This window comes from Choloepus didactylus, chromosome 1 (genome assembly GCF_015220235.1).
Source record: "Choloepus didactylus isolate mChoDid1 chromosome 1, mChoDid1.pri, whole genome shotgun sequence".
Classification (NCBI taxonomy): Eukaryota; Metazoa; Chordata; class Mammalia; order Pilosa; family Megalonychidae; genus Choloepus; species Choloepus didactylus.
This window is the reverse complement of record NC_051307.1, coordinates 20136418-20150221: the sequence shown is the minus strand read 5'-3', so window position 1 is coordinate 20150221 and position 13804 is coordinate 20136418. Positions and strand designations below refer to the sequence as shown.

The 13804-nt window shown below is 33.9% G+C and overlaps 1 protein-coding gene across 3 annotated transcripts in view; it reads left to right on the top strand.

Moving 5' to 3' along the window:
• Positions 1–13804, top strand: part of USP16 (ubiquitin specific peptidase 16) — a 28607-nt gene that overhangs the window by 5861 nt on the left and 8942 nt on the right. For 2 of the 3 annotated variants that reach the window (XM_037832816.1, XM_037832826.1), the window contains 10 exons: positions 3145–3248; positions 4039–4142; positions 5095–5279; positions 5850–5945; positions 6528–6658; positions 6971–7058; positions 8096–8171; positions 9519–9610; positions 9956–10012; positions 12067–12243. In XM_037832816.1, the coding sequence (XP_037688744.1) occupies positions 3145–3248; positions 4039–4142; positions 5095–5279; positions 5850–5945; positions 6528–6658; positions 6971–7058; positions 8096–8171; positions 9519–9610; positions 9956–10012; positions 12067–12243 (1110 nt within the window). Of the gene's footprint in view, positions 1–3080; positions 3249–4038; positions 4143–5094; positions 5280–5849; positions 5946–6527; positions 6659–6970; positions 7059–8095; positions 8172–9518; positions 9611–9955; positions 10013–12066; positions 12244–13804 lie in introns of all 3 variants that reach the window. The other variant, XM_037832832.1, reaches the window with a different exon arrangement.

The window sequence follows — 13804 nt, the reverse complement described above, 5'->3', positions numbered from 1 at the left end:
TTTCCACTATACCAACTCACAGATAGTGCCACAGTACTAAATATTAAGACCGTGTAGTTACAGTTCATTTGCCAGGTTTATATGTTAGGAAACTAGGCATTCCCATATGAAGCATCAAGGTGGGGCAGACATTTTTTTACGTTTTTGTTTAATTAAAATTTTTATTGAGATAATTATAGATTCACATGCAGTTGTAAAAAATAATACAGAGAGAGCTCTTGTACACTTCGCCTAGTTTCCCTCAATGGTAACATTTTGCAAAATTAAAGTATAATATCACAACCAGGATAGACTTTGATATAATTCACCAGTCTAACTCAGCATTTCCCCAGTTTTGCTTGTACTCATTTGTATGTGTGTATGAGTATCTGTATATTAAGTTACATACAGTTTTATCACCTGTGTAGGTTCACATACACACTGCCACAATCAAGATACCAAACAGTTCCAGTACCACAAAGATCCCTTATTTTGCCCTTTTATAACCACATCCACCTCCCTCCTGCCTCCCCTGCCAATGCCTGGCAACTACACTACTCCTCTGTTCTACATTTGAAAATGTTGTTATTTCAAAAATGTTATTTAGGTAGAATCATATAGTATATAACTTGCTGGGGTTGAGTCTTTTCCAGTCAGAATAATTCCCTGGAGTTTGATCTAAGTTGTTGTGCATATCAGTAGTTCATTTTTACTGCTAAATAGTATTCACTGGTATGTATGTACCTTTCTGGGGCAAGACTACCCCTGGGTTTGATGATTTGCTAGGAGGGTTCACAGTAGTAGTATGATTTATTACAGTGAGGGGTTACAAAGCAAAATCAGCAAAGAGAAAAGGCATGCAGTTTGGAGGAAACCAAGTGAGTGCTTCCAGGAGTCCTCTCCCAGTGGAGTCGTAAGGGACTTGCTGAATTCCTCTAGCAGCAAGTTGTGACAACACATGTGAAATTCTGTTTGCTGGGGATGCTCGTTAGAGACCCAGTGCCCAGAGTTTTTATTGAGGTGGGTCATGAAGGCATCCTTTGCTTGGCATGTACCAAATTTCAGACTCCCTGAAGAAAAGCAGGAGTTCAGCATAAACCACATTGTTTATGTAAACAGGTTTAGGCACAGTGGGCCACTCTTACCAGTTCTGAGAACAGTGGGAACTTTCCCAAAATCCATGTTTGTAGATATTAGCCAAAGGCTAACCTACTAGGAGACCTTTCTAAGGATAGCAAGCTCAGGCCTGCTATTTTAATTCTTTTCAGCACAGTACATAGTTGGTTTAATCATTCACCTGGACATCTGGGCCAACTCCATTTTTTGGCTATTACAAATAAAGCTGCTTTGAATGTTGTGTACTAGTTTTCATGTAAACTTAAGTTTTATTTCAATGAAATAAATGCCCAGGAATGTAAATGTAATTGCCTGGTCATATAGTAATTACATTTTAGTTTTATCAGAAATAGCCAAATTATTCTCCTGAGTGGCTGTATCATTTTACTTTTGCACCAATAATGTTTGAGTGATCTGATTTTTCCACATCCTTGCCAGCTTTTGGTGTTGTCATTATTTTTTGTTTTAGCCATCCTGATAGGTGTGTCATAATACCTTATTGCAATCAGTCAGTTTTTAAAACAATCTATATGTTAGCAAAGAGCATATTTATTGTCTGTGTTTGAAAAGGTTTTAATTGAAGATTTATATATAGGTGGGTATTTACAACTGTATTTTGCTATTTAAAAATTTCCAGAATGCATTTACTATTATACGTTTTATTTTTCTACCTTTTTAATTCCTAAGGGTAAGACAGCACTGTTAACTGTTAACTTTGTCTTACTATGATTATCTTTTGCACCATTAGTTCAGCAGTTCTCTTAAGACAGCTCATCTCATTCTTGGTCTCAAATTATCTGAAATGGCGTTACAGTTTTCAAAATTAATATCAAATTTTAATTTGTTTATTTTGGAATTAAGTGTAATGGGATAAATTAAACCAGTAGTGATTTGATATCACAGTGAAAGAAATAGAAGCCACCGAGATAGATGTATATATATGCATACATTAAGCCTCTAAAGTATTTTCAGCTCCAGTAGAAGCAGGACAAGTTATTATAGTGTGGTCCAAGGAGATTGGTATTCTGATTCAGATAGATAGACAGTGAAGGTGCATTTCTTATTGATCTAACCAGCTGGAGGTAGAAGATTGGTCAAATTCTTTTATGAGTTAGACTTTACATCTCTTAGATAAAAATCTTCAGTTTACTTGTTCAATTAATGCTTTTTGACCACCTCCCCATGCACTTGATCTTTTGGTAATAGGAAGGTTAATGACACAATTCTTGCATTTGAGATATACAGTACAGTGGAAAAAGGATATAAATACTAGTAACATTAATAGAAGGTAGAAAATAAGGAATGCCACCCAGAATTTACACCATATTTTATAAAAGTTTATGTACAGGAAAGATAAAATATTTTCTCATCTTGAAGGATAAGCATAGGCTTCTGGGAGAATGTGGCTTTTGAACAAGATCCAGAAGAATGGGTAGGACTTGACTAGGTGGTAGTAACTGGAGGACTCCAGGACAAATAGAATAACATGAACAAAACTGTGTAGTTGGGAAATTGCTGAGTATGTTTTTAGCTAGTATATGGTTTGTGAATAGGAGAATCTGGGTGTTAATGCTGGAAAGATGGGTTGGGGTCGTAGGGTATCTGGTTTAGGAGAGTTAGAGCAATTCATAATTTTCAAATTGAGTATATGAACAGAACTTTGTTTTAGGAACATTAAACTGAATAAAATAGGTGTCTACAGAAGGAAGCTGAAGTCAAGAGAACAGTTAGAGTACCTTTAAGTAGTCTATGTTGGACTTAATGAACTGCTGAATTACTGTGGTTTAATTGGGATTAGAAAGGACAGTATGGATAGGAAGGATACATTTAGTGCATGGTTTTCTAAATACCTTCTTCCTTAAATGTCCTAAGTTGCTTGTGGTATTCAAGTTTTAACAAAATCCAGACTTTGAAGTCTAACATTTTATTTCCAGAATTGTAAGAATGGCAGCATTACTTGTGCTACTTCCTTTTGTTTATTATAGATGATGAATTCTCTCCTTTTTCCATGAATTTGTGACTTGGAGGTTTATGATTATGATTCTCTAGGGCTGTGGCAGAAATTCTCAGGAGCAGCATGCCTTGAAGCACTATTTGATACCAAGATCTGAACCTCACTGTCTGGTTCTTAATTTGGATAACTGGAGTGTATGGTGAGTTTTGACTCCTTTGCATATTGAAGACTATTTGAAATATTGGAGAATGGAGATGTTTGAGAATAATTTAAGAAGGAAAGTTAAAATTTTTGGTGTATTTGTTTAATATCACTTTCAGAAGGCTAGAGAATGTGATGTTATGCAAACCTTTTGATTTATATAGAACAAACACAAATATTGTAGCATGTCTAAGACTTAGGAATCTTCACCCCTTTTTATTTTTTTGCTTGTGATATTTTAAGACATATGGTGGGTTGCTTTTTAGTTTAAAAATGGGGACCCCAAGAACAAATTATGAGAAAACTGAGAAAAGAATAAAATCTTTGCAGTGAATTGGCATAAAAATAAATATCAGACTCTGGTATGTTGTATTTCGTGTATTTTACATCATTAAAACAAATTTTCACATTTTTGAAACCCATGTATTTTCATAGCAGTGTTCACTCATCATCTGTCCATTGTCAATTTGTTAATTTTGTTGGTGTAGGACTTTATTTTGAAATATGTTTGGAAAAATCTTTTGACTTTATTGTTACAAATAGCTGTTACAGTAAAATGTTTTCACAGTATTTATATATAGCCAAAATTATGGCTAACTTTAAAATAATAATTATTCAGAGTTAAGATTTAAGATGGATAATCTTCTTGGAGAAAACATGCAGAATTATAATTTTCATTTTCTCTAATAGAATATTTTGGTGTTTATATACTTTGTAGTCCAGGAATTATAATCTGGCTCCCTTTTTTGGTTGTTTGTCATTTTCTTCTCTGATCTCTTGGGAGACAGGTGTTACATGTGTGATGATGAGGTCCAATATTGTAGTTCAAATCGATTGGGGCAGGTGGTTGATTATGTTAGAAAACAAGCTGGCATTACAACTCCAAAAACAGGTAAAATTATTTGTTTCTTATTATGTAATATAAATGTTGATTTATATATGTGCTGATGTTTAGATTTATTTATTATGCTACTCCAGCATTTACATGTAGCTGGGTAAAATTAGTTATAGTTGATTTTAAACTGTGAAACTGTTTTTTGTTAATGCAAAATAATGAAAATATATATGGTTAGAGTTAGAAGGAATCTGAGAAATAATTTAGTTGGATATGATGAAGAGTCTAGACTAGTGTGATGGGCAGTAATTCCCTGTTTCCCTGCCCTGGAATGGAGCTTAAGGTAGACTTGTCTGATATTAACTTAACTCTTTTTACATTTTGTTATAGCAAGATTTCATTCTGTTTGTTGGGATGATATAACAGTAAAGTATTTGTAACTCCTTCCAGTGGCCAGATGCTTCTAGATTTTTTTGATGCATAATTAAATTGTGGGTTGGCATATATCATTTGTTTTAGGCTTGTTCTTTAGATTTTTACTGTAAAAAGAGGATAGAATAGTTTCTTTGGCAGAGCCAGAATAGTTTCTCACTTCAGGATTGATTTTAGACCCATAAAATTTGTTTAAAAATTTATTTTACGTCCACATTCTCTACTTGATTGTTTTATGCTCTTAATTTCACGAGGTAATGTATTCTCATTTTTAAGAATTTCGGGGTAGTAAAAAGAGGAAAGATTTATACCATAGCATATACTGTTTGGTTTCAGTTGTCAAAACTAATGCTTACATCAGTTCTGAATATTATTTATTTATTTATTTATCTTTTTCTCTTGATAGTAATTTACCTGTATTTATTAGACAACATTTAAAGTCAAACTGGTGGCAAATAATATTATATAAAATTCACAAATTTCTAGTTCTTTGTCCCAAGTATAACTTTGCAGTTGGTGTGACTGACTGTATTATACATTTTGCTAAACATTATTTTTTTCTCTTTTTTTAATGTAGCAAAAGAAAATGGGAACATTGATCTTGAAAATAAAAAATTAGAAAAGGAGAGTAAAAATGAACAAGAGCGAGAAAAAAAGGAAAATACAACTAAAGAAAATCCTTCCATGAATTCTACTTCCCAAATCACTGTGAAAGGACTCAGTAATTTGGGAAATACATGTTTCTTCAATGCAGTTATGCAGGTGCCAGTTTTTCCCCTTTTAAAAAGTCTTTAAACATTTCATCATATTATAGGATCTGTTACTTACAGTATTGACTCCCCTCCCAACCACCCCAAGTTTAAATTTATTTCTATGAGTTCAAAGAAAATAAAAAGAAATGTTTTATTTTGCATGTTAGTAAAACCTTGTGGTAAGCGTTGGAGGGCAGTGGGATTCAGAACAAATGTGGCATCTGCCTGCTGGAGCTTGCACTTTGTGAGGCAAGGAAAGGATAACCTAGTACAGAGACAAATAAGGAGTTACAAGTGGTGTTAAGTGGTGGTGGGTGAGAGAATTGTGGTGGTAGGCACAGTGACTTCAGATTGGGTGGTTGAAGAATGGTCCCCTGAGGTGATAAGTAAGCTCTGCACAAGTATTGATGAATCTTTCAGAGTGGAAAGAAGCACCTACCATAACTCCATTTCCCAAATATAAACAGAATAAAGATTGTAAGGCTGATAATGATTTTCTCTTTTGGTAGAATATTCAGTTAAAATGAATTCATTTTGCCTTTACAATAATTTTCCTTTTCTTTTCCATTCTACATTCCAGAATTTGTCACAAACACCAGTACTTAGAGAACTACTAAAAGAAGTAAAAATGTCTGGAACAATTGTGAAAATTGAACCACCTGATTTGGCACTAACAGTATGTACTTTAAAATTTTCTTTTATAGTCAATTAGTTTCCTTTCTGAATACCTACTATAAAATAAAAAGAATTGACATTCATTTCCATCTGCTTTGTTTTGTTTTGTTTTAGGCTACTAAGTTAAAACATTTTCAGGGTGATAGAAATAAGGGCTTTTACATTTGTTTTGCTCTGTGTGTGCCATGTTGTGCTCTTGTGTTCTATCTCAGCTGGGGAATGTTATTGAGATTCTTGAAGCTCTAGGCCTGTGTTACTATTTTTAACATCTTTTAAGGTGACTTAAGAGCTGTGTAGCCAAATTTTGCCTTATCTGTTTTTATTATTTATATTTTGCTTTGGCTCATTCAGTTCTTACATGGCAGTAAGTTCTTGATAATCTAAAACTAAAGTAGTGGGGCTGAATTCTTCACCAGACAGTCCAGGTCCAGAAAGTTTCTACATCTTGTGCTGCACATTTTAAACTTATAAATGGGTCCGCTCTATCAGCAACATTGGCAAAATATGTTAACTGACTACATTTTGGTAAAGTAAATGATTCTAAAATTTGACTGAAGAAAGTAATTTTTATTCTCATATTCAGGAACCCTTAGAAATAAACCTTGAGCCTCCAGGGCCTCTTACTTTAGCCATGAGCCAGTTTCTTAACGAGATGCAAGAGACCAAAAAGGGAATCGTGACACCTAAAGAACTCTTTTCTCAGGTCTGTAAAAAGTGAGTATCTGCTTAATTGTGCTTTCAGTGCATCAGTAAGATGCTGAGAAACAACAGCAAAAAAATAGTAGCATCAGTCAGTCCAGTATATATATTACAGCATGGCTTATTTCACTTGGGTTACAAAAAATAGTTTTAAGTAAAAATTAAATCTGCCAAGGGATTTTTTGGACTGAGCAGAAATTTTGAGAAACTAGAAATGTTCAGATTTGGGATGTGAACCTAAGATTTTGTAAACATAGGCTTCATATTTTTAGTAGACTCATAATTTCTTTTCTTTTCTTCCCCCTCCCCCCAATCCCCACCCCATAGGGCAGTGCGCTTTAAAGGCTATCAGCAGCAAGACAGCCAGGAGCTGCTTCGCTATTTATTGGATGGGATGAGAGCAGAAGAACATCAAGTTAGCATATTATGACCATCGTATTTTATAATTCTATCTTTAACTTTGTGATTTGATGTTTTGAGGATGACTGAAGCAATGAAAGCTAGTCATTGAGGCCATTGTACTTCTAGTTTTGGTTTTTTTTTTTCCCACCACTAGCCTCTTCAACCAGTATGTTTTAATCATGAAAATGAATCAAGAGAGTTAGAAGTGATTCTCCTTTAAGTGATGTTCTAGATCACTTGAAGTTTTCAGCATTATTGTTCTTTAAGGGGTCGGTTGTACTAGCCTCTACCAGAGTAGTTGCAAGCAATATTGGAAACTGCTTCTCCCCAAACAATTCCCAGTTGCAGTGCGCCTTTACTCTTATGCTGAGTGCAATTTTGAATCTGGAAAGTATTTTCGTTTTCTGAGAGGCAGGGAACATTTGTTACATTTAAAAATTTTTGCTAATTGTCAGGATATAAAACAATGTATTTGGGGATGTGACTATAATTAATAGTAGTTATAGTGACAGCTAATATTTATTTTTCTCTTCCTTTATGCCAAGCATTGTGCTAAGTGTTTTATATGAATTGCCTTACTCAGTCCTCACAACCATCCTGTGGGGTTGATGCAGCTGTTATTATTCTCTTCCATAGATTGTAAAGCTCAGGTGCAGCGATTCTCAGTACCTGCTCCAAGGTCACTGGTAAAAATGGAGCTGGTCCCTAAGCTCAAGAGGCTGTCCCTGTAGCTCTCACTCTGGTTCTAGGATGAGATATTTCAGTGATCTTTCTAAAGGAGGTGGGCATTTGTTGAAAATCTTTGATTTGAATATGTTAAGAACATGCAGTGTGAGACAGTGCCTTTATTCAGGGTTTACTGATTGCTTTATAGTTATACTTCTTGTTCTTTGAATTATTTTTGAAAATGTGAATTTGGAAATATTAATTTTTATTTCACTAAAGCTGGGGAGCTACATCTTGATCTCTTTCTTAATTATGTCTTTTCTAAGGTAAATGACTAAAATTTAAAGTTTAATAGTATATATATATCCATTTCATTATTTTTAGAGAGTGAGTAAAGGAATTCTTAAAGCATTTGGTAATTCTGAAAAATTGGATGAAGAACTGAAAAATAAAGTTAAAGGTAATGTGTGTCTTTTTGAACTAAAACACACTATCGTTGAATTCCTCTCTATCCCTTAGGACAAGATTGCTGGCAGTGTATTTTGAATCCACAGTTATTATATATTATATGTTTATATATACTATGTAATCTCTGTATCACCATTGATTTTTTAAAAAATCATTCAGTACTCAAAAATGAATGTTGTAGAAAAACTTAACTTGTGGTATAGTCTTTTTTTTTTTTTATGCAACATTATGATGAAATTTATGGTGGACTAAGATGACATCCCAATTTTAGTTTTCAAAAGCTCAGTATTACAGTCAGTGATAAGTGAATTATAATTGCCTTTATGAGTTAGCAGTAGCTTTATTATTAATCATGGAACCAGCTTATTTCTTACTGTCATGTGGCCTTTCAAGATGTAGGACAGCTCCAGAACTTTTTGTGATGAATGAAATGTTCTATATCATATGCCGTCCAATACTGAAGCCATTACCCACATGTGGCTACTGAGCAATGAAATGTGGCTAGTGCAACTGAGGAACTAAATTTTAATTTTAATTTTTCATTAAATTTAAATGGCCACAAATGAATAGTGGCTACTGCACAAGTTAGAATGTACACATAGCAGTTGTTTGCCTCTCGGTGTCCTTTAGGCCTGTAAACAGATAGGATGGTCCCTCCTGGCACTGTCAGTCATAAAAATAGGTTTCTGTATAAATAAGACTAAAATTTCATGTAGTAAAATTATTACCTTATTAAATTTATATTAAACTTATCAAGATTATTTTGGGGGACATAGGAAAGATAAAAGGAGGATTTAGTCTGAAACATTTTCCTGAATTTTTTTTTTTAAATAAAAAAAAACAGTTCAGTCTTACAGAGTTCACAAAGCAAGTTACATGCATTCTCTCCAAGTGTGCTAGTGTGATATCTTTTATTAGTACTAAATGGTAAATGTTAGAGCTCGAAGGATCTAGGATATCATCTCACCTAGTCTCATCTGCTCATTTTACTAGTGGAGATATCGATATGCAGAAAGTTTCACTGCCTTGTACAATTTATTTTCCACTGACTAGATCTTGGATCAGAATTTTTTTCCTTATTAATGAAAGGTGATTGTGTTACAGAATGTCCTATGCTCAAAGTATACTCAAAGGTAGAGTATATGCTACTGATTTCTTTAGCATAAAAATAAAATTATGGTAATTATAGATAGAGTAAAAAAGTATGGGATAGGAAATTAAAATTTTTTGTTATTTTTGGGGGGGAAATTAAAATTTTAACGTTAGGAAGGTGAGTTTTAACTTCCCTTATTCAGTTAATTGTATGAAGGTAGTTGGTAATTTTTTTTTTTCCCTTCAGATTATGAAAAGAAAAAATCAATGCCAAGCTTTGTAGATCGCATCTTTGGTGGTGAACTCACTAGTACAATCATGTGTGACGAGTGCAGAACTGTAAGTAGATGTAGTCATGACTGGCTTGATCATTCATATTAATAGAGATACAGTTTATAAAATTTGACTTTCAAAACCAGAAACTTCATATGATATTCTTTGTTGAACTGTCTAGATATGCATGGTTCTTTGCTGGGAATATCAGTACTCTTTAAGTCTTAAAGAAACAACTTTTTGATTTATCTCCCCTAACCCAGAGTTCTCAACGTTGTATAATTTTTCATTTCATTTTCTTAGGCCTTTATTTATTTCAAAATCTAACCCTGCAGGGCAGGGAGCTCTTATGTGTAATATTTAATGTGAATCTTTTCCTTCTTTTTACATTTTCTTTTTTGGTTGGTTAAGGTCTCCTTGGTTCATGAATCTTTCCTTGATTTGTCTCTCCCAGTTTTAGATGATCAGGTAAGACTATTGAGTTTATTTCAGATTGTTTTTTTTCTCTCTGTTAGATTTTATGGGGGAAGCCTGGTCACCTTTTTTAAGTTTGTACATTACTAGCTCGTAGAGAAAAATTTCTTAATCTATTTGAGATGAGTAATTTTTAAGATTTGAATAAAGAATATGGTAAATACTTTTTTTTTTTAATCATCATTTTATTGAGATATATTCACATACCACGCAGTCATACAAAACAAATTGTACTTTCGATTGTTTACAGTACCATTACATAGTTGTACATTCATCACCTAAATCAATCCCTGACACCTTCATTAGCACACACACAAAAATAACAAGAATAATAATTAGAGTGAAAAAGAGCAATTGAAGTAAAAAAGAACACTGGGTACCTTTGTCTGTTTGTTTCCTTCCCCTACTTTTCTACACATCCATCCATAAACTAGACAAAGTGGAGTTTGGTCCTTATGGCTTTCCCAATCCCATTGTCACCCCTCATAAGCTACATTTTTATACAACTGTCTTCGAGATTCATGGGTTCTGGGTTGTAGTTTGATAGTTTCAGGTATCCACCACCAGCTACCCCAATTCTTTAGAACCTAAAAAGGGTTGTCTAAAGTGTGCATAAGAGTGCCCACCAGAGTGACCTCTCGGCTCGTTTTGGAATCTCTCTGCCACTGAAGCTTATTTCATTTCCTTTCACATCCCCCTTTTGGTCAAGAAGATGTTCTCCGTCCCACGATGCCGGGTCTACATTCCTCCCCGGGAGTCATATTCCACGTTGCCAGGGAGATTCACTCCCCTGGGTGTCTGATCCCACGTAGGGGGGAGGGCAGTGATTTCACCTTTCAAGTTGGCTTAGCCAGAGAGAGAGGGCCACATCTGAGCAACAAAGAGGCATTCAGGAGGAGACTCTTAGGCACAAATATAGGGAGGCCTAGCCTCTCCTTTGCAGCAACCGTCTTCCCAAGGGTAAAACTTATGGTAGAGGGCTCAACCCATCAAACCACCAGTCCCCTATGTCTGTGGTCATGTTAGCAACCATGGAGGTGGGGTAGGCGAATACCCCTGCATTCTCCACAGGCTCCTCAAGGGGGCACTACATCTTTTTTTTTTCCTTGTTTTTCTTTTCTTTTTTTTTTTTTAACTTTCCCTTCTTTTTTAAATCAACTGTATGAAAAAAAAAAGTTAAAAAGAAAACAAACATACAATAAAAGAACATTTCAAAGAGACCATAACAAGGGGGTAAGAAACAGACAACTAACCTAAGATAACTGCTTAACTTCCAACATGTTCCTACTTTACCCCAAGAAAGTTACCTAATATAGCAACATGTAAATACTTTTTTGTAAGAAGTTGGTGTGTCTAGAGTACGTCATATAATTATCTTGATTGGTTTAAATATTGGGAAGTATTTTCCCCGTATTAAAATTTAACTCTTTATTCATTGTTTAGACTAACCATAAATCCTTTGTAGTCCTGAGTTCATTAATATTAAATGGAGAGTATCTCAATTTTAAGCCATATTAGTTTGGTTCTTTTGAAGTAGAGGTAGTAAAAATGAGAACATAAGAATTTATTGGGTAAATCATCATTCAGCTTCATACTAGTAGGATTCTGTTGTCTTTATACTTAGTGATTAAAGACTCATCACATTTACCTTTATTTGCTTTCTTTAAAACTATCATTTACATGTAAAGAAAGGAGTCAAAAGGATTACCTGTGCTGTGACATGTAAATCACTTATAAACTGGAAGTGTATTTAGAAATGCATCTAGTAAAATTTGCTGTATTCTTTTCTGTTACATTTGCATGTAAAGTTGCCTTTTCTGTTTTTTGTTTGTTTGTTTGTTTGCTTGGTTGTTTTCTCAGTATGTGAAGATTGCTTTCTAGGTATATGAAATGAATGAATTTTGTCCTGGATATATTTTCAAATATTGTGGAGAATAAATCTAGTATAAAACAGGAGTAGAAAAATATTTAGGTAATATGAATTACCTTTTCATCAAACATTAGTTATAAAATTTTATTTTTGACCTATACTTTCTCCATATTTTAAGAGTGGTAAGAAAAGCATAAATGATAAAAATCTAAAAAAGACAATGGAAGATAAAGATAAAGACAGCGAGGAAGAAAAAGATAATGACAGTTACATAAAAGAGAGAAATGATATTCCTTCAGGAATAAGTAAACACTTACAGAAAAAAGCAAAGAAGCAAGCCAAAAAACAAGCCAAGGTGAGTGATTATGAAGAAAACTACACTTTTCTAGTTTTTCATTTTGAACTTGCAGTCTAAATGACACTGGTTGCTGTTGTTTCATTTTATGTATGGCATGTTCATTTGGCAATTACAGAATTAGCTCATTTAGTATTCATTGCAGGAGAATTTTATGTATGTGAAGGAATAGTTGTGCTTTTTTTTCAAGCCTACATTACTTGTGACAACTGTTTTTAAAAAGTTTTAGTTATCTTTAACTTAATTTTTTAATTCATTTATACATTGACATTCACAAATTTAAAAATATAAAAATGTATACCACAAAATATCACCCCCTCACTCTTATCCTTTTATCTGTCCAGTATTCCTTGTCATAGGTAACCACTTTAATTAGTTTCTTGCCTGTCCTGGGGTTTCTTTTAGCAGATAAGAACAATTACAAATATGTAGTCTTGGTCCTCACTTCCCCCCCACCTTTTTCTCTTTTTTTAAAAAAATAACATGTGTACTGTTCTGGTCCTTGTCTTTGGTTTGTTTTTACCTACTTAGATTCTTGGAGATCTTTCCATACAAGACTTTCTTTTCTTTCTGTTTAACCATTTCTCTATTAATTTAGGTTCTTTCTTGTCTTTTGATATAATGGCAAATGCTGCAGTGCAGTGATTAACCATATCCCTATATCATCTGTAGGAAACATTTTGAGAACAGGGATTGCTTTTGTAATTTTGGTAGATATTACCAAATTGCCCTCCAGTAAGGTTTTACCACTTCATTTTCCCACCAGCAGTATATGAGACTTCCCGTTTCTCCTGATCCTTGACAGCAGTATGTTATCAAACTTTGAGAATTTTTGCCAGTCTGACAAATGGAAAATGTAATTTCAGTACAGTTGTATTTTGCATTTATTTTAATATTAGTGAGGTTAAGCATGTTTTTATGTTCAAGAGCCATTTATATTTCCTTTTCCATGAACTGTTTGCTTACATCCTTTCCCATTTTTCTTTTGTGTTCCTTTATTTTTAACTGAAACACATCAGATGTTTGTATTCCGTACGCTGCCCTTCAGCCTTCTGATGTTACAGATTAGCCTCAGAGTGTCCATCCTTTCAGTTACAACCAAAAATGTCTTAATATAGACATTTTAGTAAGGAGAACTTTGATGAAATACCTTTTTATTACCCTGCTTGGAAATAGGTTGCAAGTGGCAAAGAAGGTAGTTTTATGGGGAAAGTCCTTTATTGTCCTCTGTACGTATGTCTTCCATGCTTCCTGCCTAATGGCCACTTACTTTCTGGAATGTTTGTCTTCCATGCATCTGCCCAAACTAATCCTGTACTAGTGCATTATTGAATTTTCTATTTGTTTGTTTGTTTGGTTTTGGCTTTTATTTTTAATTAGTGAAGTTGTACATTTACGTAAAAGTTCTGCATAAAATACAGAGTTCCCATATATCACCCGATACCATATACCATATTAACACTTTTCATTAGTGTGGTACATTTGTTACAATTGGTGAAAGAACATTTTTATAATTGTACCATTAACTATAGTCCATGGTTGACATTAGCGCTCACTGTTG